Source organism: Eretmochelys imbricata, chromosome 5 (genome assembly GCF_965152235.1).
Source record: "Eretmochelys imbricata isolate rEreImb1 chromosome 5, rEreImb1.hap1, whole genome shotgun sequence".
Taxonomy (NCBI): Eukaryota; Metazoa; Chordata; order Testudines; family Cheloniidae; genus Eretmochelys; species Eretmochelys imbricata.
Window position 1 is genome coordinate 51,717,265 of NC_135576.1, and position 25,146 is coordinate 51,742,410.

General features: G+C 45.9%; 1 protein-coding gene across 3 annotated transcripts; it reads left to right on the forward strand.

Moving 5' to 3' along the window:
* Window positions 1-7,074: 7,074 nt before the first annotated feature.
* ZCCHC9 (zinc finger CCHC-type containing 9) lies at window positions 7,075-23,259 on the forward strand. 3 transcript variants are annotated; one of them, XM_077817133.1, is made up of 7 exons: window positions 7,075-7,129; window positions 9,747-9,797; window positions 11,959-12,350; window positions 13,198-13,348; window positions 13,591-13,683; window positions 15,217-15,285; window positions 21,896-23,259. In XM_077817133.1, exons 3-7 carry the CDS (start codon window positions 11,985-11,987, stop codon window positions 22,012-22,014), a joined length of 798 nt encoding a protein of 265 aa, XP_077673259.1. In that variant the 5' UTR covers window positions 7,075-7,129; window positions 9,747-9,797; window positions 11,959-11,984; the 3' UTR covers window positions 22,015-23,259. The 3 variants fall into 3 exon arrangements, with proteins under 3 accessions (XP_077673259.1, XP_077673261.1, XP_077673260.1); XM_077817135.1 differs by lacking the exon at window positions 13,591-13,683; XM_077817134.1 differs by lacking the exon at window positions 7,075-7,129 and having other exon boundaries at window positions 9,747-9,765.
* Window positions 23,260-25,146: the final 1,887 nt, after the last annotated feature.

Sequence of the window (25,146 nt, forward strand, 5' to 3'; positions counted from 1 at the left end):
AGGAAGATGAGTAGCATTAGTTACTCCATTATTGTCTTACCTGTTGGTGTGTGGGAACCCCAAGGAGAGCAAGATAGGAACTTGGCTGGCTCTGCCTCACTGCCTGCAGTTAGGGGAGCTGCCAGAAAAGGACAACACCCCTTCTCCAGACAGCCACCCCAGGCAGCCCAGAGAGGAAAAGGAGAAGTTGAGAACCAACAGACAGTTATGGCTCCATGATCCTCTGCCCCAGACCGGGTACAAGCAGCTGGTCTAGGGGCTGGTCTAATTTGCACAGTGGCTAGCAACAGTCTGCTAGGGACCATACAACACTGGAGGATAGCTCTCCACCTCCAACATGCTCCCTGTGCCATAGGCTGCTTGCAGGGAAGTACAGGAAATGGCTATGCCAGCTCTGTGCCCACTGAAAATTTTCTCACATCAGGAAATCTAAAACGGGGGATTTGCAAGTGATTTCTGCTCCCATTGCACTGCTTGAGCAGTGAAAAAGGAGCAAAACAATGTTGATTGTGGCCCCCTGAACTTCTTGAAATAGCGTTTGGCCGTTAGACGCTACTCCACTAATGTTCAATTAACACTCAGGAGAAAGAATGTCTTTTTAAAGATTCAATGGCCCACTCCCAGTAAAGGTCTGAGAACTCACAATATTAATCTCGTGAGTATCTCCACTGCCAAGAAATCCTCCAGCAAAACCAGGCAACATTAAACTAGACATCTGTAATAGTACTGAAGTAAAAAAACAAGCAGAAAAATAAAAACCTTTGGAAAAAAAAACCATGCAGGTCTTTTTAGAAGTCCTGAAAGAAGCAATAATAATGCATAAACCCAACTTAAAAAAATTATTTGCAGGTCATCTTCATGAGCCAAATTCTCAGTAAGGGAAGTCCAAGATCTATACACAAACGCAGCCTAAGGCTCCCACCCTGCAGTTCTGTGGATTACTCATGTGTGTAAAGTTAAGCACTCTCCAGATTTGCACATGCAATTACTGTAACCATGCACACAAATGGATAGTTATGTTTTTAATTACTAATTATTATTATTTCATTATTATTTATTTGTATTATGGTAGTACCTAGAGCTCCCAGTCGTGGGTCACGCCCTCACTGTGCAAGGCATTGTACAAACACAAAACAAAAACATTGTCCCTTCTATGTTTACAATCTAAATATGAGAGACAAGTGGAATCAGCAAACAGACAGACAACAAGGAAACAATGAAAAGATACTGGTTAGAATGATAGGCAGCGATCATAGCACCCCAACCATTATGTAATCATTTAACCTCATAGCCATCTAACTGGCCACTTGTGCATGTAGTTGTGAATTTTACACAAGCACTGAAGGTAACTACATGCAGTTTTGAAAGGACACCTTACACCCCAGTCACTAAAACCTGGTCTACATTAGAAAGTTGTACTGGAAAAATGTCCTCTTTTTTTTTTTTTTTTTTTTTGGACACAGCCTGGTTGACATTTAATTTTGTCTGCTCCTCACAACAACTTCTACTTTTGCCAGCATAATTATTTCCCCTTTCAAAGTAACGTAAGTCCCCCCACACTGGTATAGTTGTGGTGCACAGTCCTCACAATGCAAAATTTCCTTTAAAAGGGGGCTATCTGGTGGCTTTTTTGAACTCCACTGTGCACCACAGTGACTGGAAGTTTGGCCCACAATGATGCAGAAAAACAACTTTAAAAAATCTCATTGGCCACAGTACAGGACCAACTAGTGGCCAATTACATGGCACCTACTATATGGAAAACTCTATGCCCATCTCTATTGTGAACAGATCGGCTTAAAAGATTCTCCCCAGCTGGTGAACTATGACTTTCTCCACTGCTACAACCAATGGCCTTCAACCTGTGTTAGCAACTGTGGAAAATATTTGAAAATTTTTAAAGTAACAAGGGTTGAAAACTCCAGATATTCTCCTGCTACTGCAGAAAATGAGCTGGCTATTTCCACCAGGGTCTGACTACATGAGATCTGTACAGAAGCTGAGACTGAACAACAGGGGATGGATCACTTGAAAATTGCCCTGTTCTGTTCATTCCCTCTGAAGCATCTGGCACCAGCCTTGAGAGAAGGCAGGATACTGGGCTAGATGGACCATTGTTTTGACCCAGTATGACCAGTTTTATCTTACATTAGAGGAACTGGAACAAGCAGGATTAGAAGCACCAGCCACTCTCTAGGTATTAATACTGCAGGGAACAAGTTGGGGGTCATTTCTACCAGGTTCTCACCATTAGAAGATGGCCTTTTTCCTTCTGCCATATATATTACTTTTATGCAGGGGTATTCCTCTTGTTCCTTTTCTAGGTCTAGATTCTCTGGGAATCTCCTGCAGTAAGGTCTATTATAAAGAAGCACTTCTATTTTAAGGAAGAGTCAATTGGAAAATATACCCAGTCAAATATAACCTTTCATTTAAAACTGTAAATAGCCCACATCTTTTCCAGCAGTTCACTCTACTTTCAAAGGAGAACTACAGTTGCATACTCCCTCTACTGGTACATCTCCTTCAATAGCACAATACAAACTGTTCAGTAACTAAAACAGAAAACTTACAGGGTGCAATACTCTTATCTGACAAGAAGTGAAGATCAAATTGAAATAAGTTGAGACACACAGAACAAACATAAGTTGTTTTGTGGAATTTTTAAGAAGCACAAGATTTCTAAAAAGAAAAGGAGTACTTTCGGCACCTTAGAGAACAACAAATTTATTTGAGCATAAGCTTTCGTGAGCGACAGCTCACTTTATCGAATGCATTCAGTGGAAAATACAGTGGAGAGATTTATATACATTGAGAACATGAAACAATGGGTGTTACCATACACACTGTAACGAGAGTGATCACTTAAGGTGAGCTATTACCAGCAGGAGAGCTGGGGGGAAAAACCTTTTGTAGTGATAATCAAGGTGGGCCATTTCCAGCAGTTGACAAGAACAACTGAGGAACAGTGGAGGGTAGGGGTGGGGGAATAAACATGGGGAAATAGTTTTACTTTGTGTAATGACCCATCTGTTCCCAGTCTTTATTCAAGCCTAAGTTAATTGTATCCAGTTTGCAAATTAATTCCAATTCAGCAGTTTCTCGTTGGAGTCTATTTTTGAAGTTTTTTTGTTGAAGAATTGCAACTTTTAGGTCTGTAATCGAGTGACCAAAAAGATTGAAGTGTTCTCCGACTGGTTTTTGAATAATGACAGGTGTCAGAGTAACAGCCGTGTTAGTCTGTATTCGCAAAAAGAAAAGGAGTACTTGTGGCACCTTAGAGACTAACCAATTTATTTGAGCATGAGCTTTCGTGAACTACAGCTCACTTCATCGGATGAAGTGATCACATCCGATGAAGTGAGCTGTAGCTCACGAAAGCTCATGTCAAATAAATTGGTTAGTCTCTAAGGTGCCACAAGTACTCCTTTTCTTTTTGGTTTTTGAATGTTATAATTCTTGACATCTGATTTGTGTCTATTAATTCTTTTACATAGAGACTGTCCAGTTTGACCAATGTACATGGCAGAGGGGCATTGCTGGTACATGATGGCATATATCACATCGGTAGATGTGCAAGTGAACGAGCCTCTGAGAGTCTGGCTGATCTGATTAGGCCCTATGATGGTTTCCCCTGAATAGATATGCGGACACAGTTGGCAACGGGCTTTGTTGCAAGAATAGGTTCCTGGGTTAGTGGTTCTGTTGTGTGGTGTGTGGTTGCTGGTGAGTATTTGCTTCAGGTTGGGGGGCTGTCTGTAAGCGAGGACTGGTCTGTCTCCCAAGATCGGTGAGAGTGATGGGTCGTTCTTCAGGATAGGCTGTAGATCCTTGATGATGCGTTGGAGAGGTTTTAGTTGGGGGCTGAAGGTGATGGCTAGTGGCGTTCTGTTATTTTCTTTGTTGGGCCTGTCCTGTAGTAGGTGACTTCTGGGTACTCTTCTGGCTCTCTCAATCTGTTTCTTCACTTCAGCGGGTGGATATTGTAGTTGTAAGAATGCTTGATAGAGATCTTGTAGGTGTTTGTCTCTGTCTGAGGGGTTGGAGCAAATGCGGTTGTATCGTAGAGCTTGGCTGTAGACAATGGATTGTGTGGTGTGGTCTGGGTGAAAGCTAGAGACATGTAGGTAGGAGTAGCGGTCAGTAGGTTTCCGGTATAGGGTGGTGTTTATGTGACCATCGCTTATTAGCACCATAGTGACCAGGAAGTGGATCTCTTGTGTGGACTGGTCCAGGCTGAGGTTGATGGTGGGATGGAAATTGTTGAAATCATGGTGGAATTCCTCAAGAGCTTCTTTTCCATGGGTCCAGATGATGAAGATATCATCAGTGTAGCGCAAGTAGAGTAGGGGCATTAGGGGACGAGAGCTGAGGAAGTTGTTCTAAATCAGCCATAAAAATGTTGGCATACTGTGGGGCCATGTGGGTACCCATAGCAGTGCCGCTGATTTGAAAGTATACATTGTCCCCAAATGTGAAATAGTTATGGGTGAGGACAAAAGTCACAAAGTTCAGCCACCAGGTTTGCCATCGGTGATGCTGTTCCTGATGGCTTGTAGTCCATCTTTGTGTGGAATGTTGGTGTAGGGGGCTTCTACATCCATAGTGGCCAGGATGGTGTTTTCAGGAAGATCACCGATGGATTATAGTTTCCTCAGGAAGTCAGTGGTGTCTCGAAGATAGTTGGGAGTGCTGGTAGCGTAGGGCCTGAGGAGGGAATCTACATAGCCAGACAATCCTGCTGTCAGGGTGCCAATGCCTGAGATGATGGGGTGTCCAGGATTTCCAGGTTTATGGATCTTGGGTAGCAGACAGAATACCCCAGGTTGGAGGTCCAGAGGTGCATCTGTGCGGATTTGTTCTTGTGCTTTTTCAAGGAGTTTCTTGAGCAAATGGTGTAGTTTCTTTTGGTAACCCTCAGTGGGATCAGAGGGTAATGGCTTGTAGAAAGTGGTGTTGGAGAGCTGCCTAGTTTTCAGACAGCCCCGCAACCTGAAGCAAATACTCATCAGCAACCACACAACAGAACCACTAACCCAGGAACCTATCCTTGCAACAAAGCCTGTTGCCAACTCTGTCCACATATCTATTCAGGGGACACAATCATAGTGCCTAATTACATCAGCCACACTATCAGAGGCTCGTTCACCTGCACATCTACCAATGTGATATATGCCATCATGTGCCCGCAATGCCCCTCTGCCCTGTACATTGGTCAAACTGGACAGTCTCTACGTAAAAGAATACATGGACACAAATCAGATGTCAAGAATTACAACATTCAAAAACCAGTCGGAGAACATTTCAGCCTCTTTGGTCACTCGATTACAGACCTAAAAGTTGCAATTCTTCAACAAAAAAACTTCAGAAACCGACTCCAACGAGAAACTGATGAATTGGAATTAATTTGCAAACTGGATACAATTAACTTAGGCTTGAATAAAGACTGGGAACAGATGGGTCATTACACAAAGTAAAACTATTTCCCCATGTTTATTCCCCCACCCCCACCGTTCCTCAGACGTTCTTGTCAACTGCTGGAAATGGCCCACTTTATCACTACACAAGGTTTTTCCCCCCTAGCTCTCCTGTTGGTAATAGCTCACCTTAAGTGATCATTCTCATTACAGTGTGTACGGTAACACCCATTGTTTCATGTTCTCAATGTATATAAATCTCCCCACTGTATTTTCCACAGTATGCATCCAATGAAGTGAGCTGTAGCTCACGAAAGCTTATGCTCAAATACATTTGTTAGTCTCTAAGGTGCCGAAAGTACTCCTTTTCTTCTTGCGAATACAGACTAACATGGCTGCTACTCTGAAAGATTTCTAAATATCCAGGAATATGTTGTGACAATTGGATCATCCTTTTTGTAGTTTACCATTATACAAGGAAAGAAAATATCCTGAATATTTCATCAAGAACTACTTCACACTGCTGTGTTCAGAATATTTTAAATAAGAATATACATTGTCATAGAAATAAACAAAACATGCAAAGCAAAAAGCAGAGTTCTCTCTGGACAAGTAATATTTTTAAATAAGAAATCTTAAGTGCTGAGAGTCATGGAAATATGGGAAACTTTGGGAGAACTTTCCTGTGTGTTCCTTCCTCTTGAGAGCATTGTTTGGTGGGATTGAGCAATGCCAAATAGAAAAAAACAGGAGAGAGTATTTGTCAACTGGTGACATAACGAGATGGTTTTTCATGGTCATATACTACTGCGGTAGGGACTTCACTTCTGTGCTATTCTAGTTCTTATACCACACCCATCACTGTATTTATCTGCATGGCCTGGTATCTGAGTGCCTTCACTTGGCATTTAGATACCAGGACTACGGGAAGGAGTAGCATATGCGGGCATGTCTAGCCCAGTATTTAGTGGAGGCTTTTTACAAAGGGGCGTAGGTAGGAATTTAAAATTTGAATCCATCTGGTTTATTCATTGCCCTGTGCCCACAGGATACTTCAGAAGCTTCCCGGGGGAGACATGCCCGGGTGTGCTATGAGCGCTAACCCAGGCGGCACAGCTGAATGGAGACAGCACAATGTTCAAAAAAGACCTTCTAAGGAAGCCAGAAATTCTGCCACTCGCCCAAGACCTGCTCCCCGCCGGCCCGGAGCTGTGTTTGCTCGGGGAGACGTGGCCTGCACCTATACTCACAGCGGGACGCACCGCTGTTTGCCTAGCTTTGCTCTACCCATAGTCCCCGTTCATTTAACGAGGAAGGGGAATGAAACCACGAGGAGCGGCTTTGCGGGCCGCGTACACCTTCACAATCGTGTCGCGCTTCCCGCCCTGAGCACCGCGGGGCTCGAGCGCGGCTCCGCCTAACTCGCCTGCGCCGACCGCAGCACGGGGACGGGCCCAGCGGGGTTGTTTGGTCGCGCCGGCGGCGGCCCGTGACGCGCAGGCTGCAGGCCAAGGCCTGGCTACAGGAACCGGAAGCGGCCTTACACCGCGGCGGCCCGGCCAATCCGGGGGCCGCCGCAGGAGCGCCGGACCTTTGGCCCCGCCCCCTGCTCCTCTCCTCCCCCCGCCCCTCGCCCTGTTCCGCCTCTTCCCCTGCAGGCCCCTCCCCCCGCTAGCTGGGCCGGAAGCTGGAGTCTGGCTGCGGACAGTGAGGTGAGCATGTTTCCCCCCCCCCCCCCCCCCCCCGCGGAACTGGGCCAAGCCCCTCCGCGCCTCCTCCCCCGTCCCCGCGCAGAACTGGGCCAAGCCCCTCCGCGCCTCCTCCCCCTCCCCCGTCCCCGCGCGGAACTGGGCCGAGCCCCTCCGCGCCTCCTCCCCCGTCCCCGCGCAGAACTGGGCCAAGCCCCTCCGCGCCTCCTCCCCCTCCCCCGTCTCCGCGCGGAACTGGGCCAAGCCCCTCCGCGCCTCCTCCCCCTCCCCCGTCCCCGCGCGGAACTGGGCCGAGCCCCTCCGCGCCTCCTCCCCCGTCCCCGCGCAGAACTGGGCCAAGCCCCTCCGCGCCTCCTCCCCCTCCCCCGTCTCCGCGCGGAACTGGGCCAAGCCCCTCCGCGCCTCCTCCCCCTCCCCCGTCCCCGCGCGGAACTGGGCCGAGCCCCTCCGCGCCTCCTCCCCCGTCTCCGCGCGGAACTGGGCCGAGCCCCTCCGCGCCTCCTCCCCCTCCCCCGTCCCCGCGCGGAACTGGGCCGAGCCCCTCCGCGCCTCCTCCCCCTCCCCCGTCCCCGCGCGGAACTGGGCCGAGCCCCTCCGCGCCTCCTCCCCCTCCCCCGTCCCCGCGCGGAACTGGGCCGAGCCCCTCCGCGCCTCCTCCCCCTCCCCCGTCCCCGCGCGGAACTGGGCCGAGCCCCTCCGCGCCTCCTCCCCCTCCCCCGTCCCCGCGCGGAACTGGGCCGAGCCCCTCCGCGCCTCCTCCCCCTCCCCCGTCCCCGCGCGGAACTGGGCCGAGCCCCTCCGCGCCTCCTCCCCCTCCCCCGTCCCCGCGCGGAACTGGGCCGAGCCCCTCCGCGCCTCCTCCCCCTCCCCCGTCCCCGCGCGGAACTGGGCCGAGCCCCTCCGCGCCTCCTCCCCCTCCCCCGTCCCCGCGCGGAACTGGGCCGAGCCCCTCCGCGCCTCCTCCCCCTCCCCCGTCCCCGCGCGGAACTGGGCCGAGCCCCTCCGCGCCTCCTCCCCCTCCCCCGTCCCCGCGCGGAACTGGGCCGAGCCCCTCCGCGCCTCCTCCCCCGTCCCCGCGCAGAACTGGGCCAAGCCCCTCCGCGCCTCCTCCCCCTCCCCCGTCTCCGCGCGGAACTGGGCCGAGCCCCTCCGCGCCTCCTCCCCCTCCCCCGTCTCCGCGCGGAACTGGGCCGAGCCCCTCCGCGCCTCCTCCCCCTCCCCCGTCCCCGCGCGGAACTGGGCCGAGCCCCTCCGCGCCTCCTCCCCCTCCCCCGTCCCCGCGCGGAACTGGGCCGAGCCCCTCCGCGCCTCCTCCCCCTCCCCCGTCCCCGCGCGGAACTGGGCCGAGCCCCTCCGCGCCTCCTCCCCCTCCCCCGTCCCCGCGCGGAACTGGGCCGAGCCCCTCCGCGCCTCCTCCCCCTCCCCCGTCCCCGCGCGGAACTGGGCCGAGCCCCTCCGCGCCTCCTCCCCCTCCCCCGTCCCCGCGCGGAACTGGGCCGAGCCCCTCCGCGCCTCCTCCCCCTCCCCCGTCCCCGCGCGGAACTGGGCCGAGCCCCTCCGTGACCCCCTGTCTGAACTGGTTATGTAATAATTGCCTGACCCTCAATTCCAATCACTGAAAATCTAAACTGATAAAAATAAAAAAAGGCTTAAAATAAGTACCAATGTCATAACAAAATAAATATCTAATTCTGTCAACTATAGGGAGGGTCCTACCAAATTCACCTCCATGAAAAACATGTCAGGGATCTTGAAATCTGGTCTCCCACCATGAAATCTGGTCTTTTGTGTGCTTTTACCCTATACTATAGAAGTTTCTTTGGGAGACCGGAGTTTCTCAAATTGGGGGTCCTGACCTAGAACGAAGTTGTATGGGGGTTGTAAGATCATTGTAGGAGGATTGCAGAATTGCCACCCTTACTTTTGTGCTGACTTCAGAGCTGGGCGGCTGGAGAGTGGCAACTGTTGGCTGGGCGACTAGTTCTGAAGGTGACGCCCCGCCAGCAGCAGTGCAGAAGTAAGGGTGGCAATACCATACCCTGGCACCCTTACTTCTGCGCTGCTGCCTGCAGAGCTGGGCCCTAAGTGTGGCAATACCATACAGTGCTATCCTTACTTCTCCACTGCTGCTGGCAGTGGCTCTGCCTTCAAAGCTGTGCTCCAGGCCAGCAGCTGGGGCTTTCCAACTGCCCAGCTCCCAAGGCAACTCCATTGCCTGCAGCAGTGCAGAAATAAGGTAAGCAGTATCGCAACTGATCCCCCAGTGATCTTGCAACCCCACCACATTTCCTTTTTGGTTAGGACCCCAACAATTACAACACTGTGAAATTTTAGATTTAATTAGCTGAAATCTTGAAATTTACTATTTTTAAAATCCTATGATTGTGAAATTGACCAAAATGGACAGTGAATTTGGTAGGGCCCTAACAATAGGGTTTTGACCCACCCTCCACCCCTAGCAGATATGGAGAAGGGGTAAATCCTCCTCTAAGAGAATCTCAGGATGGGGATGTGTGCACATATGCATAGAGCGTAATTTGTATTTGAACGCAAAGAGCAACTGTAAGTGTTATTTTCTTTTAATATTGTTACTGACAAAATTTCCTGTTTTTTCCTGAAGGTTTTCAGTAATCCGTTGGGTGTGTAACTCTCAATAGCGTTATCTGCTGAGGTTAGTAAACATTTCCCTTTACATGCGGGATTGCTCTCTCCGGTTTAAGGATGCAAAATATTCACAGACAGAGCTGAGTCCTAAATGGTGGCCTGTACCACATGAAGCTGAGGGACATGAACAAGAGGGGCCAGCGGGGCTGGTGCTTCCCCCGCTCCCCGTTATAGCTGCCCGAGGCGGCTCGCAGCTCTGCTAGCCAATATGCCTTATCCCTCTTGTCCTAATAGGCCAATGTCAAACCCTCTGACTGTAGGACAAGGGGATCCCACACTGAGGCCCTGCCAGGAGCACCAAGCTTGGGGTGCACTGCCAGGTGCTGGTGAGCTTGGCACCCCTGTGGGGTGGAGACTAGTGACTGCAGGCCCCAGGTCTGGCAGCGCTGGGGTTGGCAATGCTCTGCCGGTTGGTATGTGCAGCCCTGCCACCCCCCCGAATTGCTCCATCTAGGTTAAAACAGTCCCCAGCCCCACCCGCAACCAGCTCAGCTCTGCTTCTGATGAGTGCCGGGAAGTGCAGAGCAGCATGTTGGGAAGTGTTTCCAGGGTGGTCGGACCCTGTCTCTCTCTCCCTGCGGGTCTCTACTACACTGGAGGCCTGGTCCCGACACCCTGTCTAGTATGTGCTTTGCTGTTCGCCTGAGCCCTGCCTGCCCCCTATGCAGGGAGGGGGGCTCAGGCAAACAGCAAGGGCCACGATGGGGCTTGGGTAAACCCCGCACAGTGTCCTGTTTTCCCTTTGGGAAATGTGATCACCCAACCCCGGGGCCTTCGCGCTGCACCAGTGGTGAGTGACTCTTGTGGGCTGCAGCCCCCGGACTCTCACGTTCTGCATAGTCAAATCCCTCTGCATGGCTGTGAAGTCACAAGAGGCCAGTCCGTACTGAGGCTGTGTGTTGGTGGGGTGCTGGGCCCATGGTGGCTGTGGATTGCCTTGCTCCCTCCACTCCCCGCCAGGGGCAGCCAGGGCTGCATTGAACCTGGCTACTGAAACCTGGACTGGGATCAGGCCCTAAACACTGGGCCCCGTGACTGCCTCAGGCCTGTAGCATTGGGGGTGGGACTGCCTAATGCCCAAGTTGTGGGGTGGGGGCGCTGATAACCTCGCTGCTGAGGTCGCTTCCACACGCCCTCGCCCTGACCATGAGCGTGGCTCCAGCACCTCATGCTGCTCCCTGGGGAGGAGTTCGTGTGTGTGGGACTGGGTGGGCCAGATTAGCAGTGCCACACCCCTGCCCCTTGCGAGCAGCTCCATGTCTGGAGTCCTGTCTCCAGACTGGGGAAGGCAGCACAGCTTGGTACCTGGGGAAGGGTCTGCTGGGAGCCCTATACTAGTGCCTTAGGTCAGAAGAATGAGATTAATCTTTTGTGGGCCCTACCCCGCTCGGCATTTTCCCACCACTTGCACCGGTGGGGGAAGGGACGGAGAGGAGTGAGCAGCAAGTGGGGCTATGGGGAGGAGAGGCTGAGCGGGGGCAGGGCCGTGAAGTGTGGGCAGAATCTGGAGCGGGGCTGTGGTCCAAAGCCCTTGTAAACCCGGTACTGTAGGCCAGGGCTATACATCAGCGGCACAGTCACAGCCCTGGGGCCATGCCGCAATAGCTTAGACATCTCCTGTATCAACAGGAGGGGTTCTCCTGTTGCTGTAGTTAATCCACCTCTTCCACAGGTGGGAGCTAGGTGCACAGAAGAACTGTGCTGTTAGCCCAGCCATATTTACACTAGAGTTAGGCTGACCTAATTGCGGCACTAAAGGTGCAACCTTTTTCACAGCTCTGAGCAATATAGCTAGGTCGATCCAATTTTTAAGCATTCGATCTGGCCCAAAGTTGGCTGAAACAAAAGTGTAGATTATACATTAATGTGACGGTTTAGCTCCACCGACCCACCCAGCAGAGCAGTAACCTAGTGGTCCCAGATGCTTGAGCAAAGAGACGTCTCAAGCTGTGGTACAAATGTAGAATTTTGTTTTTCTTTGGTTGGTGCCTTGTGGGGTGATTTTACATGATTTTATTTTTTAATAATGTTTTGTAGAATAGTGGTTCTTGGAGTCCCCGATCTTAGATTTAAATGTAGTCCTATCGTGCTAAATTTTGTGCAAACTGATAAAAAGTCATGTACCCTGCCCAAAAGAACAAGTGTGACCTTCAGTATTTGCTTTAAAGGCTTGTAAAATATTCCAGAAGAAATAATGACCAGGTGGGCCCGTACTAGTACCACTCATAGCAAAAAGCCTCTGGATGCTACACCATGGGAAGATATGAAAAGTGGATCCACCAGTGGAACAGTGGGGAATAAACAGCAAAATTATTCCAATACGCTTTCTTTAAAGAATGATCAAGTGAAGAAGAAGAATAAAAAGAAAAAAGACTATTTGAATGAGGATGTTAATGGATTCATGGAATACTTAAAACAGAGCTCACAGTTTATACATAATGGAAAGGTGAGAGCAGCCGACAGCCATGAGGTGAGGGAAGAAGTAGCAACAGCCTTGAAGAAAGACAAGCGTCGGGAGGGAAGAAGATTGAAGAGACAAGAGATGAAGAAAAACACCATGGTGAGATCTCTGTCCTGTTCTGCCCTTTCTCGTCAAATTTTTGTTCATAAGTGTGTTCTAAGATTAAGGTAAAAGTAATTTAGGTACTTATATACCTATATATAAGGTGTATAAATTGCAAAAAATTGTAGAAAAGTCTTAAAGCTTGCAGAATTCCAGTATAACTAATGTTAAGTTGCCCGCCTGTTTGGAATCCACAAAATGTATCAAACTTACTTTTTGAAGGAGGATGCACTCCTTCTGTAATGATCAGCTGTTGATCAGTGAATGCGCAATATGCTATTCCTATATACACCTTTGTACAATCTTATAAATGGGTGAACAATGCCTATAATATTGGCGCTTGATCATCTCATTGGTTGTGGGTGCGGGACTGTGACAACTATTCTGTGGCAAATTGGATTTATCCCCACTATATTCTAAGAATTTTCCCCTTAAGGCTGACTGTGTAAGATTCATAAAGTACTTATTACAATGGAATTTTGTGGTCTTGCTTTCAGTACCAGTTATTGAATCTTAGACCTTGAGATCATTATATGTCTTATTGTCTGATGTGACCTTATTTTAAAGATCTAAGGACCAAAACTTATCTTGATTCCAAAATCTAAAACTAGAGCATGCTGGGGTTCTATTACCCCAAATATGTGTCTATGACACAGAGATTTCAGTTAACTTTAATATGAAAAGTAGTTTGAAGAAAATAAAATTCTGTTGGAGGTAAATGCTGATTGTGTGTGTGTGGTATTAGCAGTAGATCTATCCTTTTAAAATATTCCTGGCTGTAAAAATACACAGCAAAACATGAGTTTCCATAGTCAGTTTAGTAATTCACATTTTATTTTTGAAGGTATGTTTTCACTGTAGGAAGCCTGGCCATGGAATTGCTGACTGCCCAGCTGTACTTGAAAGTCAGGATATGGGTACTGGAATCTGTTATCGATGTGGATCTACAGAGCATGAAATCACCAAGTGTAGAGCAAAAGTAGATCCAGCTATTGGTATGGCTTTTTTTTTTTTTTTTACATCTACTTATCTCTCTTAAAGGAAGTGCTTTGTAAGGGTTTTCTGATCACTGAGAAGAGTTTCATTTTTAGTCAGTTTTGAGGACATGCATTACCTGCTAAAGTGGTTCCACATTACTGCAATATTGATTTGTTTTCTGTAAAAACAATGACATTATCTGTAACTTTGGTGTTAAGGTTTACTATATATTTTAATAAGAACAATTGGAATCTTACAGGGAAATTTCCGTATGCAAAATGTTTTATTTGTGGCGAGATGGGGCATTTGTCAAGGTCCTGTCCAGATAATCCTAAAGGACTATATGCTGAAGGTCAGTATAATTATTGCTGTAAACCAAACATTTGCCCTCTTATAATGGTGGTTAAATGTAGCAAAGAACAAGGTGACAGCTGCCAGGAATGAGAGAGTGTAGTGAAAAGAGCTCCTTGTAGAAGGTGGACTATGTACTTGGTGTAGGAAAAATTATGTCGCAACTGTAGAGTGTCTAGTGCATATCTTCATTAGCTAGTGATTGCCCCAAGTAACTGAGCATCAGCAGGATGAGTAGAAGAGCATAAGAGCTAAATTCAATTTGAAATTCAAAAAAGGGGTGTTCTAAATGATTCTGTGAGGAAAAAGACCCTTTGTATTTATGTACCTGGGGAAAGGGAGACGCTCTAAACCTGTGGGGAGGAAGTGTATAGACTCTTTTGGCTAGAGAGACATTTTGAAAGCTAAATGAGCTGTTCAGTCCTCCCATTATATGTTGGATACATGAGTCTCTTCAGGTATTCCATGGCTGTTAGTGCAGTAATAACTTGTTTGGCTAAAATTCTATGTTTAAATATGTGATGACACTGCAAAAAAATAAGGAAAGCTGCCTTTAACTTGTCCTTTTGGAATATAATTCATTCGGCCTGTGACGTCACATGTAGATCTGAAACATGCAGTGCCTCGGCATCCTCGTAATTGCAACATGTTCTTAGTGAAGGCTTTATTACTAGAAAAGGAACAACCTCAACTTAAATCACATTTCTGTCTGAAGTTGTTTAACATAAGAAAGGGATTAAAATAAAGTCTTTTTTAAATTTGATAATCCCTTTTTGTATAGTTAACTTTTTTCGTTTCGCAGTATAATCAACTAGTTTGTAGATCTTTCACACAGTAACTTGGCAAAAATAGGAAAGTGACTAAAATTTCAGATTAGTTGGAGGACTCAGTTAGATGTAGTTAAAATTGCTTTTAACCTTTTTTTGAATTGACTAGATCTCAAGTAGATGTTGCCCCTTTAAAGGCTGGATTTTGTCCTCGGACATCCACATGCAACTCCCATTAACTTCAGAAGAAGTTGGTGTATGCTGGTATCTTGGAACAGAATTTGTTCCTAAAAAATCAATGTCAGAATTTCAAATAGCTACTAAGTATTTCTAGGAAAATATAATTCAAATGACTCTTTGCAGTAACATTAATACTAGATTTGTGTATGTCATTTGGCATCCGTAGATGAGAGTGCTTTACAAAGGAGGGTAAGTATAATTATTCCTATTTTATAGAGGGGAAACTCAGGCCCAGAGGTCAAATTACTACTCCAATGTCACAAAGCAGGTCTCCTATACACTGGACCATGTTGTCTCAAGTTAACTTGAATTTTAGTCTATGAATGACCTCTGAGTTAGTCTCTAGAGGAAATTTTTATCTTAATTTGTGATATATAATATTGAATTTGTTTAACTTCTAAATTTTCTTGTTTCAAGTGAAGATCAGTCTTTATAACATGTTGACAAGTAATTAAAATATGCATAATGATAAAGCAAATATTATTTCCAGTTGTTAAGAAATAGCTTTGGATGTGCTTTCTTAATAGGAGGCTGCTGCAGGCTTTGTGGATCTGTGGAACACTTTAAAAAAGATTGTCCAGAAAACCACTACTCAGGTGAGATCCAAGGGAGTATAGCTTGCATGTCAAAGTTTTAAAATATAAAGACAAATTATTCTATTGTAATGATGAGACCTATAAAGCGGGCTTGAAAAATACACTCACTTAGTAGCAAATATGAAACTGTTCGGGAGGAATGGGGAGTGTAGGTGGGTAAAGCAAACTACAGAAATTGACAACTTTCATTACAAATGGTTCTAGCCCTTAACACATATGAAAATAGTGTTCCAAATATAAAATGAATGTGAACAAATAGAATGCTGTCTTCCTGAGACAGTCTGCACCAATGCCTTTACTTTCTCCAGGGGCTGCAGGGTGAAACTGACAAAATGGTCATTTTCCTGTGGGTAGCAGTGAAACTGAAAAAGTCAGTTTCAGAGTAGGAAAGCTTTGAGTGGCAGTTGGGTACTGGAGCTATTTGAGGAAGAGGATAAACCCAAAAATGGAGACTAGGGATCCTCCCTGTCCTACAGCAGTCAGGAAAGAGAGATTCTGATGAAGGGAGAATGGTGGGTCCTATAGACTTCTTAGTAGGGGGAAAAGAGGAGATCTCTCTGGCTGCTCTAAGGGAGTTTCAGACATCTACTATTAGTCAAGGCTGATACAAAAGATGGGGGACCCCTGAGCAGGATCTAGGGACTACAGCCTGGTATAAATCCAATAGCTGAGGTTGGAGGAATGCACAGCTTGCTGTGGTGTTGCTCCTTAATTGCCGCTAGTGTGGGGAGAAGACACTTTACCAGTCTCTGGGTAACTGTTTTAGTTCTGCGCTAAAGGTTGTTGGTTAGCCCTTCTAAGCCCTACCAAATTCTGCCAAAGTTATTGTTTGTTCCAATATCTGGAAAAAATGAATTGAAAAATATCCTTACATTGTCCACTGATAACTCTGAAAATTCATCGTTAGGTTTTATTTTCATTTACTTTTCTTTCCCCCTTACCGACCAGTGTTTCTTTATTATAAAATTGTCTGCATCTGGGAGATACGGTTTAATGATCATACAGAGAATGGAGTCCAGGTATTCCTAATTTCTAATAGCTGTTAGGCTACTGCTTTGTTTTCTGAATATCTGTAATAGAGACTACAGGAAGGTGAAATCACAGGAGAGGGATTATATGCTGTTATAGTGACTCAGTAATTTTGAGCTGCACACGTTCCCCCTCCAAAAGTCTCTAGTGCCATTGGCTCTAAGATGCTGTCAGATTTCAATTGTCAAATCCAGTTTCCTTCACCAGGATCTCACACATTCTTCATCCATCACTACTAAATGTATATATCTTGATCATATAAATGTTATGTCAGTTATTTGCAGTGTGCAGGGAGTACCTCTGTGCCGGCATCAGGTGTACATGAATGGCTGAAGTGTTTTAGTTGTTGAAGCATATCTTTGTCAAGTAAGATTTGTTGGAGGTTTCATAACCGATGTATGATTGTCAAAGATTTGTAATATAGAAGGGGCGCTAGTGGTACTTGTGGTAATTGGTCTTGAAATTTTTCCAAAGGTTAGCAGGCAGTATAGATTTTAATTAGATGTAGTTTAAACACAAGCCGCTTCTGGTAACGTAAAACAAAAGAGATGTTTCTTTTAATGTTGGGGAGATTTGTAATGATTGATTCCAAGGCTCAAACCAAACCCATGTCACACAGCAGACTCCCATGGAGTGGAGTTAATTTCTCAGGAATCTGATTGCAACCCACTGAAAACTAAAACATAGAAACCGCCCAGTTCTAAATCAAAGAATGGCCCACCCTGGAATGGGTTGGGGCAGTCCTAGCTTTCACAAGAAAGACTTACACAGAAGTAAACAGGCTATGGAGGCACAGGTAGGGCCTTGTCTACACTACAAAGTTTTGTCCGCAAAAGCTGCCTTTTGCCAACAAAATAGGGAAAGTGTACATAGTACAAAGCTACTTTTGGTGGTAAAAACAAAACCACCTCAATGAGAGGCATAGAGCCTTTTGTGGCAAAGTTAAGCGACAAAGCATCAGTGTAGACACTGCTGCTTCATTTTTCCACAGACCTGGCTTCCACCAGTATCCCACAATGCCTGCTATGACTGCTCTGCTCACTGTTTTGATCTTTGCTGCCCTGCAGGCATGTGTCCCTCCCCTTCCAAAGCTCTGGGGAAGTATCTGAGAGCTGAGCCTGCTGCTCCTTTTGGGAGAAAAAAGAGCAAATCATTAATGTGGCATGCTCCTGTTCTGCCCTGCTCTAGGAACTCAGCAGCAGGCAGACTGCTGCTTGGGGGGTGGGGGGTGAAGGGTGGGACTGCTGTGCTGCTTTGACATTCCTCAGCAGGCTTCGGATGCTGCTCCGAGCAGCTGAGGAGGCTGTGCGAGAACCCAGAGGGAATCACAGAATGGCAGGCAGGCAGAGCGGGCTGCTTCGGGAGAGACTGCTGTGCTGAACAGAGCTGAGGGCTGTTGTGGGAAGGGGGTGTCCCCCTCCCACTGCCTCAGGATAGGTCGGTCAGCCTGCTTTCTCCACTGCCCCAGACACACCACTCTCCTCTTCTTCCCCGCGCACCCTTCAGTTGAAAAAGCAGCTGACAATCTACTAGGATGCTCCTGGAATGATGGGATTGAGAAACCTGCATCATGTGATGCTGTACCTGCCCCATGAGGCATTGCAAAGCCTTCTTAAAGCACCCTGCCGCCAGTTGCACAGTGGGATACTACCACAGTGCACTGCTCTCTGTGTTGATGCAAGCGCTGTCAGTGTGGATGTGCTCTGGCGACACAAGGAGCTAGCGTGAACATGCAACAGCGGTTTTAAGTAAAGCGCTTTAATTAAAGCAGCATAACTTTTGCCAACACAACTTTATAGTGTAGACAAGACCTAAGTGTAAGATGTTCTAGGGCAAACAGAATCTAGTGAGTGTTACTGAAAGCTTCCCTGCCTGGAGCCCCACTGTGAGTGATGCACAGGACTTGGGAATGCAGCTTGAAACTTCTGAATAGCTGTGTATATTGGGGCTGCGTATACCCCATGTCCATGCCCTCGTGTGTTTCTCTACCCCACGTCAGGGTCTATTATATTGCAGTTGTGAGTGCTTTGCTGTTCCTTTTGATCACCGTAAGTACTGAATAGAGGAACTCCTTGGTATATTTCAGGTCATTATTGTTTTTGTTTGTGGGATGGTCAGCTAGTGTTAGGATTTTTAGTCCCATTGGATAGTTAGTTTCAATGCTGAGCAATTCCCACACTCTTGTGGACCTTATCTAAGGTGGCCAAAGCCCAGTCTACCCACTTCAAGTAGTGCCCCTCTTGTAGTGGCGTTGGATCAGTGATGACACAGGAGGATTACATTCCTAGTTACTGTTCTAGCCCAGACCATCTTAGAGGGGGTTATGAGTGTGTCCTATGGCCCGTAGAATACAGGACTCCCCTAGATACCATGCCTATCAGGGGTGTCACGGCATTGGTGTCTGGACACTCTTTGATACTGCTGGTGTTGATGCCTTGACACTGAGCACCACTACATTGCCCATACTTATATCACGAGTTTGTGGGTTGATGGGCTCTTCCTCTGGAGCCCTGATGTCAGACTCCTGGTGTCCAGTGCCTCAGCGGTAAGTTCTTCTTTTATGTAGTTGTTCTGCAGTATGACTCTTCAGGGGGGAGTCCTGAGGCCGTAGGCAGGGTACATGGGCGGCCCTAATGGCTGGGTACTGTTCAGACATTCTGACCAAGGTGGTCGTATCCGCTACAACATGGACTCATGTGGGCAATAGTCTTGTGTTACTTTATTTAAGTAACCATTTTTTATATACCACGAAAAAACACAAACTTTCTGTCAGGCTGGCACACAAGTGGAAATTGGAGAAGTTTCAATAGGAGAGAAGGAATTTTGTAGTGAAATCAACAGCAGAGCTCTGCGAACCCTTGTGAATGACAGACTGTCACTGTGTGAGTGGCAGCCTTTAGTTGATGAATGTGGTTTTCATTTAGCAGTGTTGGTATTCATGTATGTCAGAAGGCAGGAGAGCATCACTAAACAGTGTGCTTACTCCATGCAATTCCTATACTGCAGGAGATATGAGAGTCAAAGGTTTAGTGATCAGATGCCTACACCTTGAAATGTATAGCTTCTGTGAGATACTTAATGGCAACTGACAAATGCCATTTTGTTTGCAGAAGTACACTGCATATCCCAATCTAGAAAAATGTGGATCTCTCTCAGGAGACTAAATTTTATATATATATATATATATATATATATATATATACACACAAAGCTGAAGTGGAATTCTCCATGGTTGGAAAACACATCCATAATGAAGACTGACAGTTAGATCCTGTGTAATTTCACAGGAGACCTGTTAAAACTAACACTGATATTTAAAAACAAGCACTGCTGCTTACAAAACTTTAGAATTCATTGAATCTATAATGATATGCTGTGGATAAGAATGAAAAGAGAAAATTTTGTAATCAGTTTGCAATGTGCAAAGTACTCTTTGTGAGTGGGGATAAATTAAGATAACCGATACTCCCAAGACTCAGGGTTACAGTCAGTTACTAAAAGAAAAGGAATACTTGTAGCACCTTAGAGACTAACCAATTTATTTGAGCATAAGCTTTCGTGAGCTACAGCTCACTTCATTGGATGCATAAAGTGGGAAGTACAGTGAGGAGATTTTATTTTACACACAGACGATGAAAAAATACACATTGTAAGGAGAGTGATCACTTAAGATGAGCTATTACCAGCAGGAGAGTGGGGCGGGGGGAGAGAGAACCTTTTGAAGTGATAATCAAGGTGGGCCATTTCCAGCACATTTCCAGGAGTTAACAAGAACGTCTGAGGAACAGTGGGGGGAGGAATAAACAAGGAGAAATAGTTTTACTTAGTATAATGACTCAACCACTCCCAGTCTCTATTCAAGCCTAAGTTAATTGTATCCAATTTGCAAATTAATTTCAATTCAGCAGTCTCTCATTGGAGTCTGTTTTAGAAGTTTTTTTGTTGAGGGATAGTCACTTTGAGATCAGAAATCGAGTGACCAGAGAGATTGAAGTGTTCTCCGACTGGTTTATGAATGTTATAATTCTTGACATCTGATTTGTGTCCATTTATTCTTTTACGTAGAGACTGTCCAGTTTGCCCAATGTACATGGCAGAGGGGCATTGCTGGCACATGATGGCATAAATCACATTGGTAGATGTGCAGGTGAACGAGCCTCTGATAGTGTGGCTGATGTGATTAGGCCCTATGATGGTATCCCCTGAATACATATGTTTCAGAGTAACAGCCATGTTAGTCCGTATTCGCAAAAAGAAAAGGAGTACTTGTGGCACCTTAGAGACTAATCAGTTTATTTGAGCATAAGCTTTCGTGAGCTACAGCTCACTTGCATCCGATGAAGTGAGCTGTAGCTCACGAAAGCTTATGCTCAAATAAATTGGTTAGTCTCTAAGGTGCCACAAGTACTCTTGAATAGATATGTAGGCACAGTTGGCAACGGGCTTCGTTGCAAGGATAGGTTCCTGGGTTAGTGGTTCTGTTGTGTGGTGGCTGGTGAGTATTTGCTTCAGGTTGGGGGGCTGTCTGTAGGCAAGGACTGGCCTGTCTCCCAAGATTTGTGAGAGTGATGGGTCGTCCTTCAGGATAGGTTGTAGATCCTTGATGATGCGTTGGAGAGGTTTTAGTTGGGGGCTGAAGATGACGGCTAGTGGCGTTCTGTTATTTTCTTTGTTGGGCCTGTCCTGTTGTAGGTGACTTCTGGGTACTCTTCTGGCTCTGTCAATCTGGCTCTGTCAATCAGTTACTAAAACACACACCATTTCCCCTGGTGACTCTTATTCAGATGCAGTTAGAGTATGCCAGAGCTGGCTGTTACTTGTTTTAGACACTGGAACTGCCACATATGCGCTGAAATTAGTATAGGTTACTGATAACTAACGTGTCCATGTAATATTTTCAGCACATTCTGACTAGCTGGCCTCCAAAAATTGAACTGCTGTACAGAAGAGAAATATAGCATGCCAATGTGCTACGCGTTTAGGAGGGGTATGTTAACTGGTATTGAATGGAGTAAAGTGTGGAAAGATGCTCTCATAATTAAAAAGAGTCGAGATCAGCCGTGCCACAAACTTCTTGCATGACCATTGGCAGATCATTCTGCCTTAATATCCCAATCTATACAATGCGGATGATATTTACCTACTCTCTAGGCATGCTAAGGCTTATTTAATGTTGGTTAATTACAATGAGGCCTTTGTGGAAGGTGTTGGAGGGGACAGAAAGTATTATAGTTAACCCACTTTGGTGATGATAGGTGAGGGCCTAATTTGAGAATCTTGGTGAGTTCCCTGCTGAGAAAACATACCCTTATATAGCGTTTTCCATGTTTTGGGTTTTTTTTAAAGTTACAATATTTACTGAACCCTAATAATGCTTTGGGAGATAGCTGAGTTTGCAGAATAGAGGTTAAACAACTTGCCTAAGGACGTGGAGAGTTTGTCAGAGCTAGAATTAAAATGCAAGACATCCTGACTGAGACGATGTCGCCCAGTGGTTTAGCCACAAGACCGTTCAAAGTGAAAATCTTGGATATAAACAATGGAGTTTTACATAATCTATTTTGCTTCTCTTGCTTCACAGATCAAGCAGTAACAGTTGGTCGATGGTCCTGTGGAATGAGTGCAGATTACGAAGAAATTCTAGAGAGCCCTAAACCACAAAAACCAAAAGTAAAAGTACCAAAAGTTGTTAATTTTTGATAACTGCTCTTGGCTGTCAGACTATATTAAACATCATTTGTCTTCTGAGTGGTCACTGGCTTATACAACTGAAAGAAAAAGCTGGGTTCCTTAGGCCAAATTCAGCCCTAGCATAGTGGGCATAACTCCACTGACACCTACTTACATTGATTCTGGCTTCAGTAAACCAGGTGGATCGCATGACTTCCTGGGTATTCACAATTTTCTACAAACCCCCTCCACTGCCAGCCTTAAATGGTGATCACTTAAAAACCTAAACAATGCTTAAATGAAGGTGTCCTGGGGAGAAAAGGTAATACAGCAAACAAATGGTTTTTTAAAAATGCTGGTTCATAGCTATGGTTCAGGGCTAACTGCACTACTGGCCCCTCTCCAGTCTCTCTAAATGTGCTCATTAAATCTCAGACTTCATGCTTTCAACTCTCTCAGGGTGGAATGGCACGATTCTCCCACTCTTAGATTGGGGATCTGGGCTGCAGTACTCCGTGTACCAACTATTCTCACCCCTACAGGTCTGCTTGCGTTCAGCACAGTCTCCTTAAAGTATTGTTTATGAACACATCCCTTCAGCAAAAAAAAAATTAAAACAAAAAAAGGCCAACACATATGAAACCTCAATTATGCAGCTTCACTTACTGTCCCCGGTAACACTTGGATAGTCAGTTATACTCTACTGCAAAACTTCTAGAAGCCACCCCAAAATGGTGGGTCTAGAGCCACAAAATGTATCTGAATGAGAAATTTGGCTTTTCAGTGGTGTACTATGGGTGCCAAGACTGATTTGATGCATTCAGTATTAAATCTGAATTGCTAAAGCATTTACAGACAAAGTAGTTCTGTGCACCTTAGAGGGTGTCAAGGATCCCCCTCTCATCAAAATCTTAAAGTTTGATTTAGAACTCTAATTATGAGACCCTGTACTAATCTGAATGTAGCTTTGTCATAGTTAATCTTTGAAGGATAATTATGTAGTGATCAAGATGTTCACTTAACTTCCTATTTTAACATGTCCTTTTATGAATGTGTTATGACCCTTCTTAAGGTGATCTTCATGCGCTTTGAAAGATGGCATGGTTTAGCAGGCTCTTTTGGGCCAAGTCATGGCTTATTGCTGCCTTGGAATGTACGGTTTCTTGTGGTAAATCCGAATACACGAACTTATTGTTTAAATGCTTCCTTATTTATACATTTTGCTTCAAATTAACTATTTTTATAAAATATATTAAAAGTTTGAATTTTCTATAATGGTAGTTGCATTTTTCCTAATGATTTCCCTGGTTCTGATTGTCTTCTTCCACAGAATAGCTTTCCTTTTAATGACAGGTTTCAGAGTAGCAGCTGTGTTAGTCTGTATTCGCAAAAAGAAAAGGAGTACTAGTGGCACCTAGTACTCCTTTTCTTTTTCCTTTTAATGCATCTTTGGACTAAGTCTCTCTGGACTTTAGGAAATAAATGTGTATGCATCTGGCTTATCAATGGGTCAACAGCTTTCAAAAAGTACATAAATATGGTTTACAAAAGCCAAAGAAAACAAACAAACCCAAAATGGAAGTAAATACCAGGAACCACCTGACTGCCTGATGCCTTATAGCGATTAACTACAGAAACCTAACAGGGGAGGGAAAGCACAGAATAAATACTAGGTTGAATCTTTTAAAGCTTTGACTGAGATTTCAGCAGGTACATGGGTATTTGGGTTACAGTACGGAGTGGGGAGTGGCATCTGAGAGAGAACATTACAAATGTACTGGAAGTAGATAGCGTGTAGCCGAACTTTATACATCCCCTATGCAAGGAGCTGCTAAAGCAGCCTGAGGATTGCCCAGATTTGTGCTCCCTGCTGCCATAGTCCCCATGAGTGTTTCAGTAGTGGGGAAGGACACGGCACTGCTCTGGCTATATCTACTCACATTCCCAACATGTCGCTCCAGGCCCATTCCTTCACCAGCGATATCTAGAAGGTGATGGGCATCACAGAGCTGACTTGGCACCTTATAGGGAGCTGTGCTGGGAGAATTCACCAGCGTGGGGCCATGCAAACGCTTTGCAGAAGCATCTCTGGTGTAATGTGGCTGAAGCACAAAACTGCATTCTCTCTCCCTCCCACTCCTCATTAGTAATTGAGCACTCCTGCTATATTATACACCAGGCAAATACAAAATTAGAATAAGTAACCAATGTTAGTTTTCAATCAGTGCTTCAGCGTGTCGGGAGCACTTCTCTGTGGCTGTTTTTAAGTAAAGTAAGAAAGTGAGTAGTGTAACCCTAACCGACAGGCAACACTACTGGATGTTTACGGATCTATTTCACTTCTGATGCAAGTTGGAACAATTCCTCTGTGGTCTGTAGAGTTATACCTGCTTAAGGCAGTAGTGACTGGTGTGTAAAGTCACCAAATGCTTAGGCAGCTGTGGACCAACCTGACAGTATCAGTGGGAAACATCTATGCAAGAACTAAAGAACCCCTAGAAACACTGGATTGTGCAGATTCTCTGCCTGAGATTCACGGTAGCTGTACTGGACTGGGACCCATAAGTTGCTGGGGCCTTTTTGGCTTTTGCATAGTCAGTGCAAAGGGTTCCTGGGACACTGCTTCGACTCAACACTTAGATCCAAATTTTGGCATTAAAGAAGCCCCTCGTGGTTCACCTGGGATTTTTGGAGGGAGAGTGGAGTGGTTCCTTCCTCTTCCCTGCAAGTTTCCCCTCCGTTCTGTGTGATTTCCCAACCATGTTTTTGCTTCCCATAGGTCATTTTTAGACAACTACCCACAGCTAGATGCTATAGTGGTGCCTTCGTGTCTCGCACTCAGGTAGACTCCTTACATCCTCTATCACTGTGCAAGGGGGGGGTCTAAATTAGTGGAACAGGTGTGTGTGGGGGAGGAGAGGGGGGCATGAATAAAACCACCCAAATGACTGATGATGAGCCTAAGGGTAACATTTTTGAGGGCATCTCAGTCTGATTTTTCAAAAGTCACTGGGGCCTATATTCTCAAGGCTAGTGAGTTAGGTGCCTAAATACTTTTGAGGAGCTGGTCCTAGGTGACTTTGGAAAATGTAACTCTCATATGTCGGTGGAGTGGCTATAAAGAGGCCTAAAGGAGTCTTCGTGAGTGTAAAGCAGTCTGAA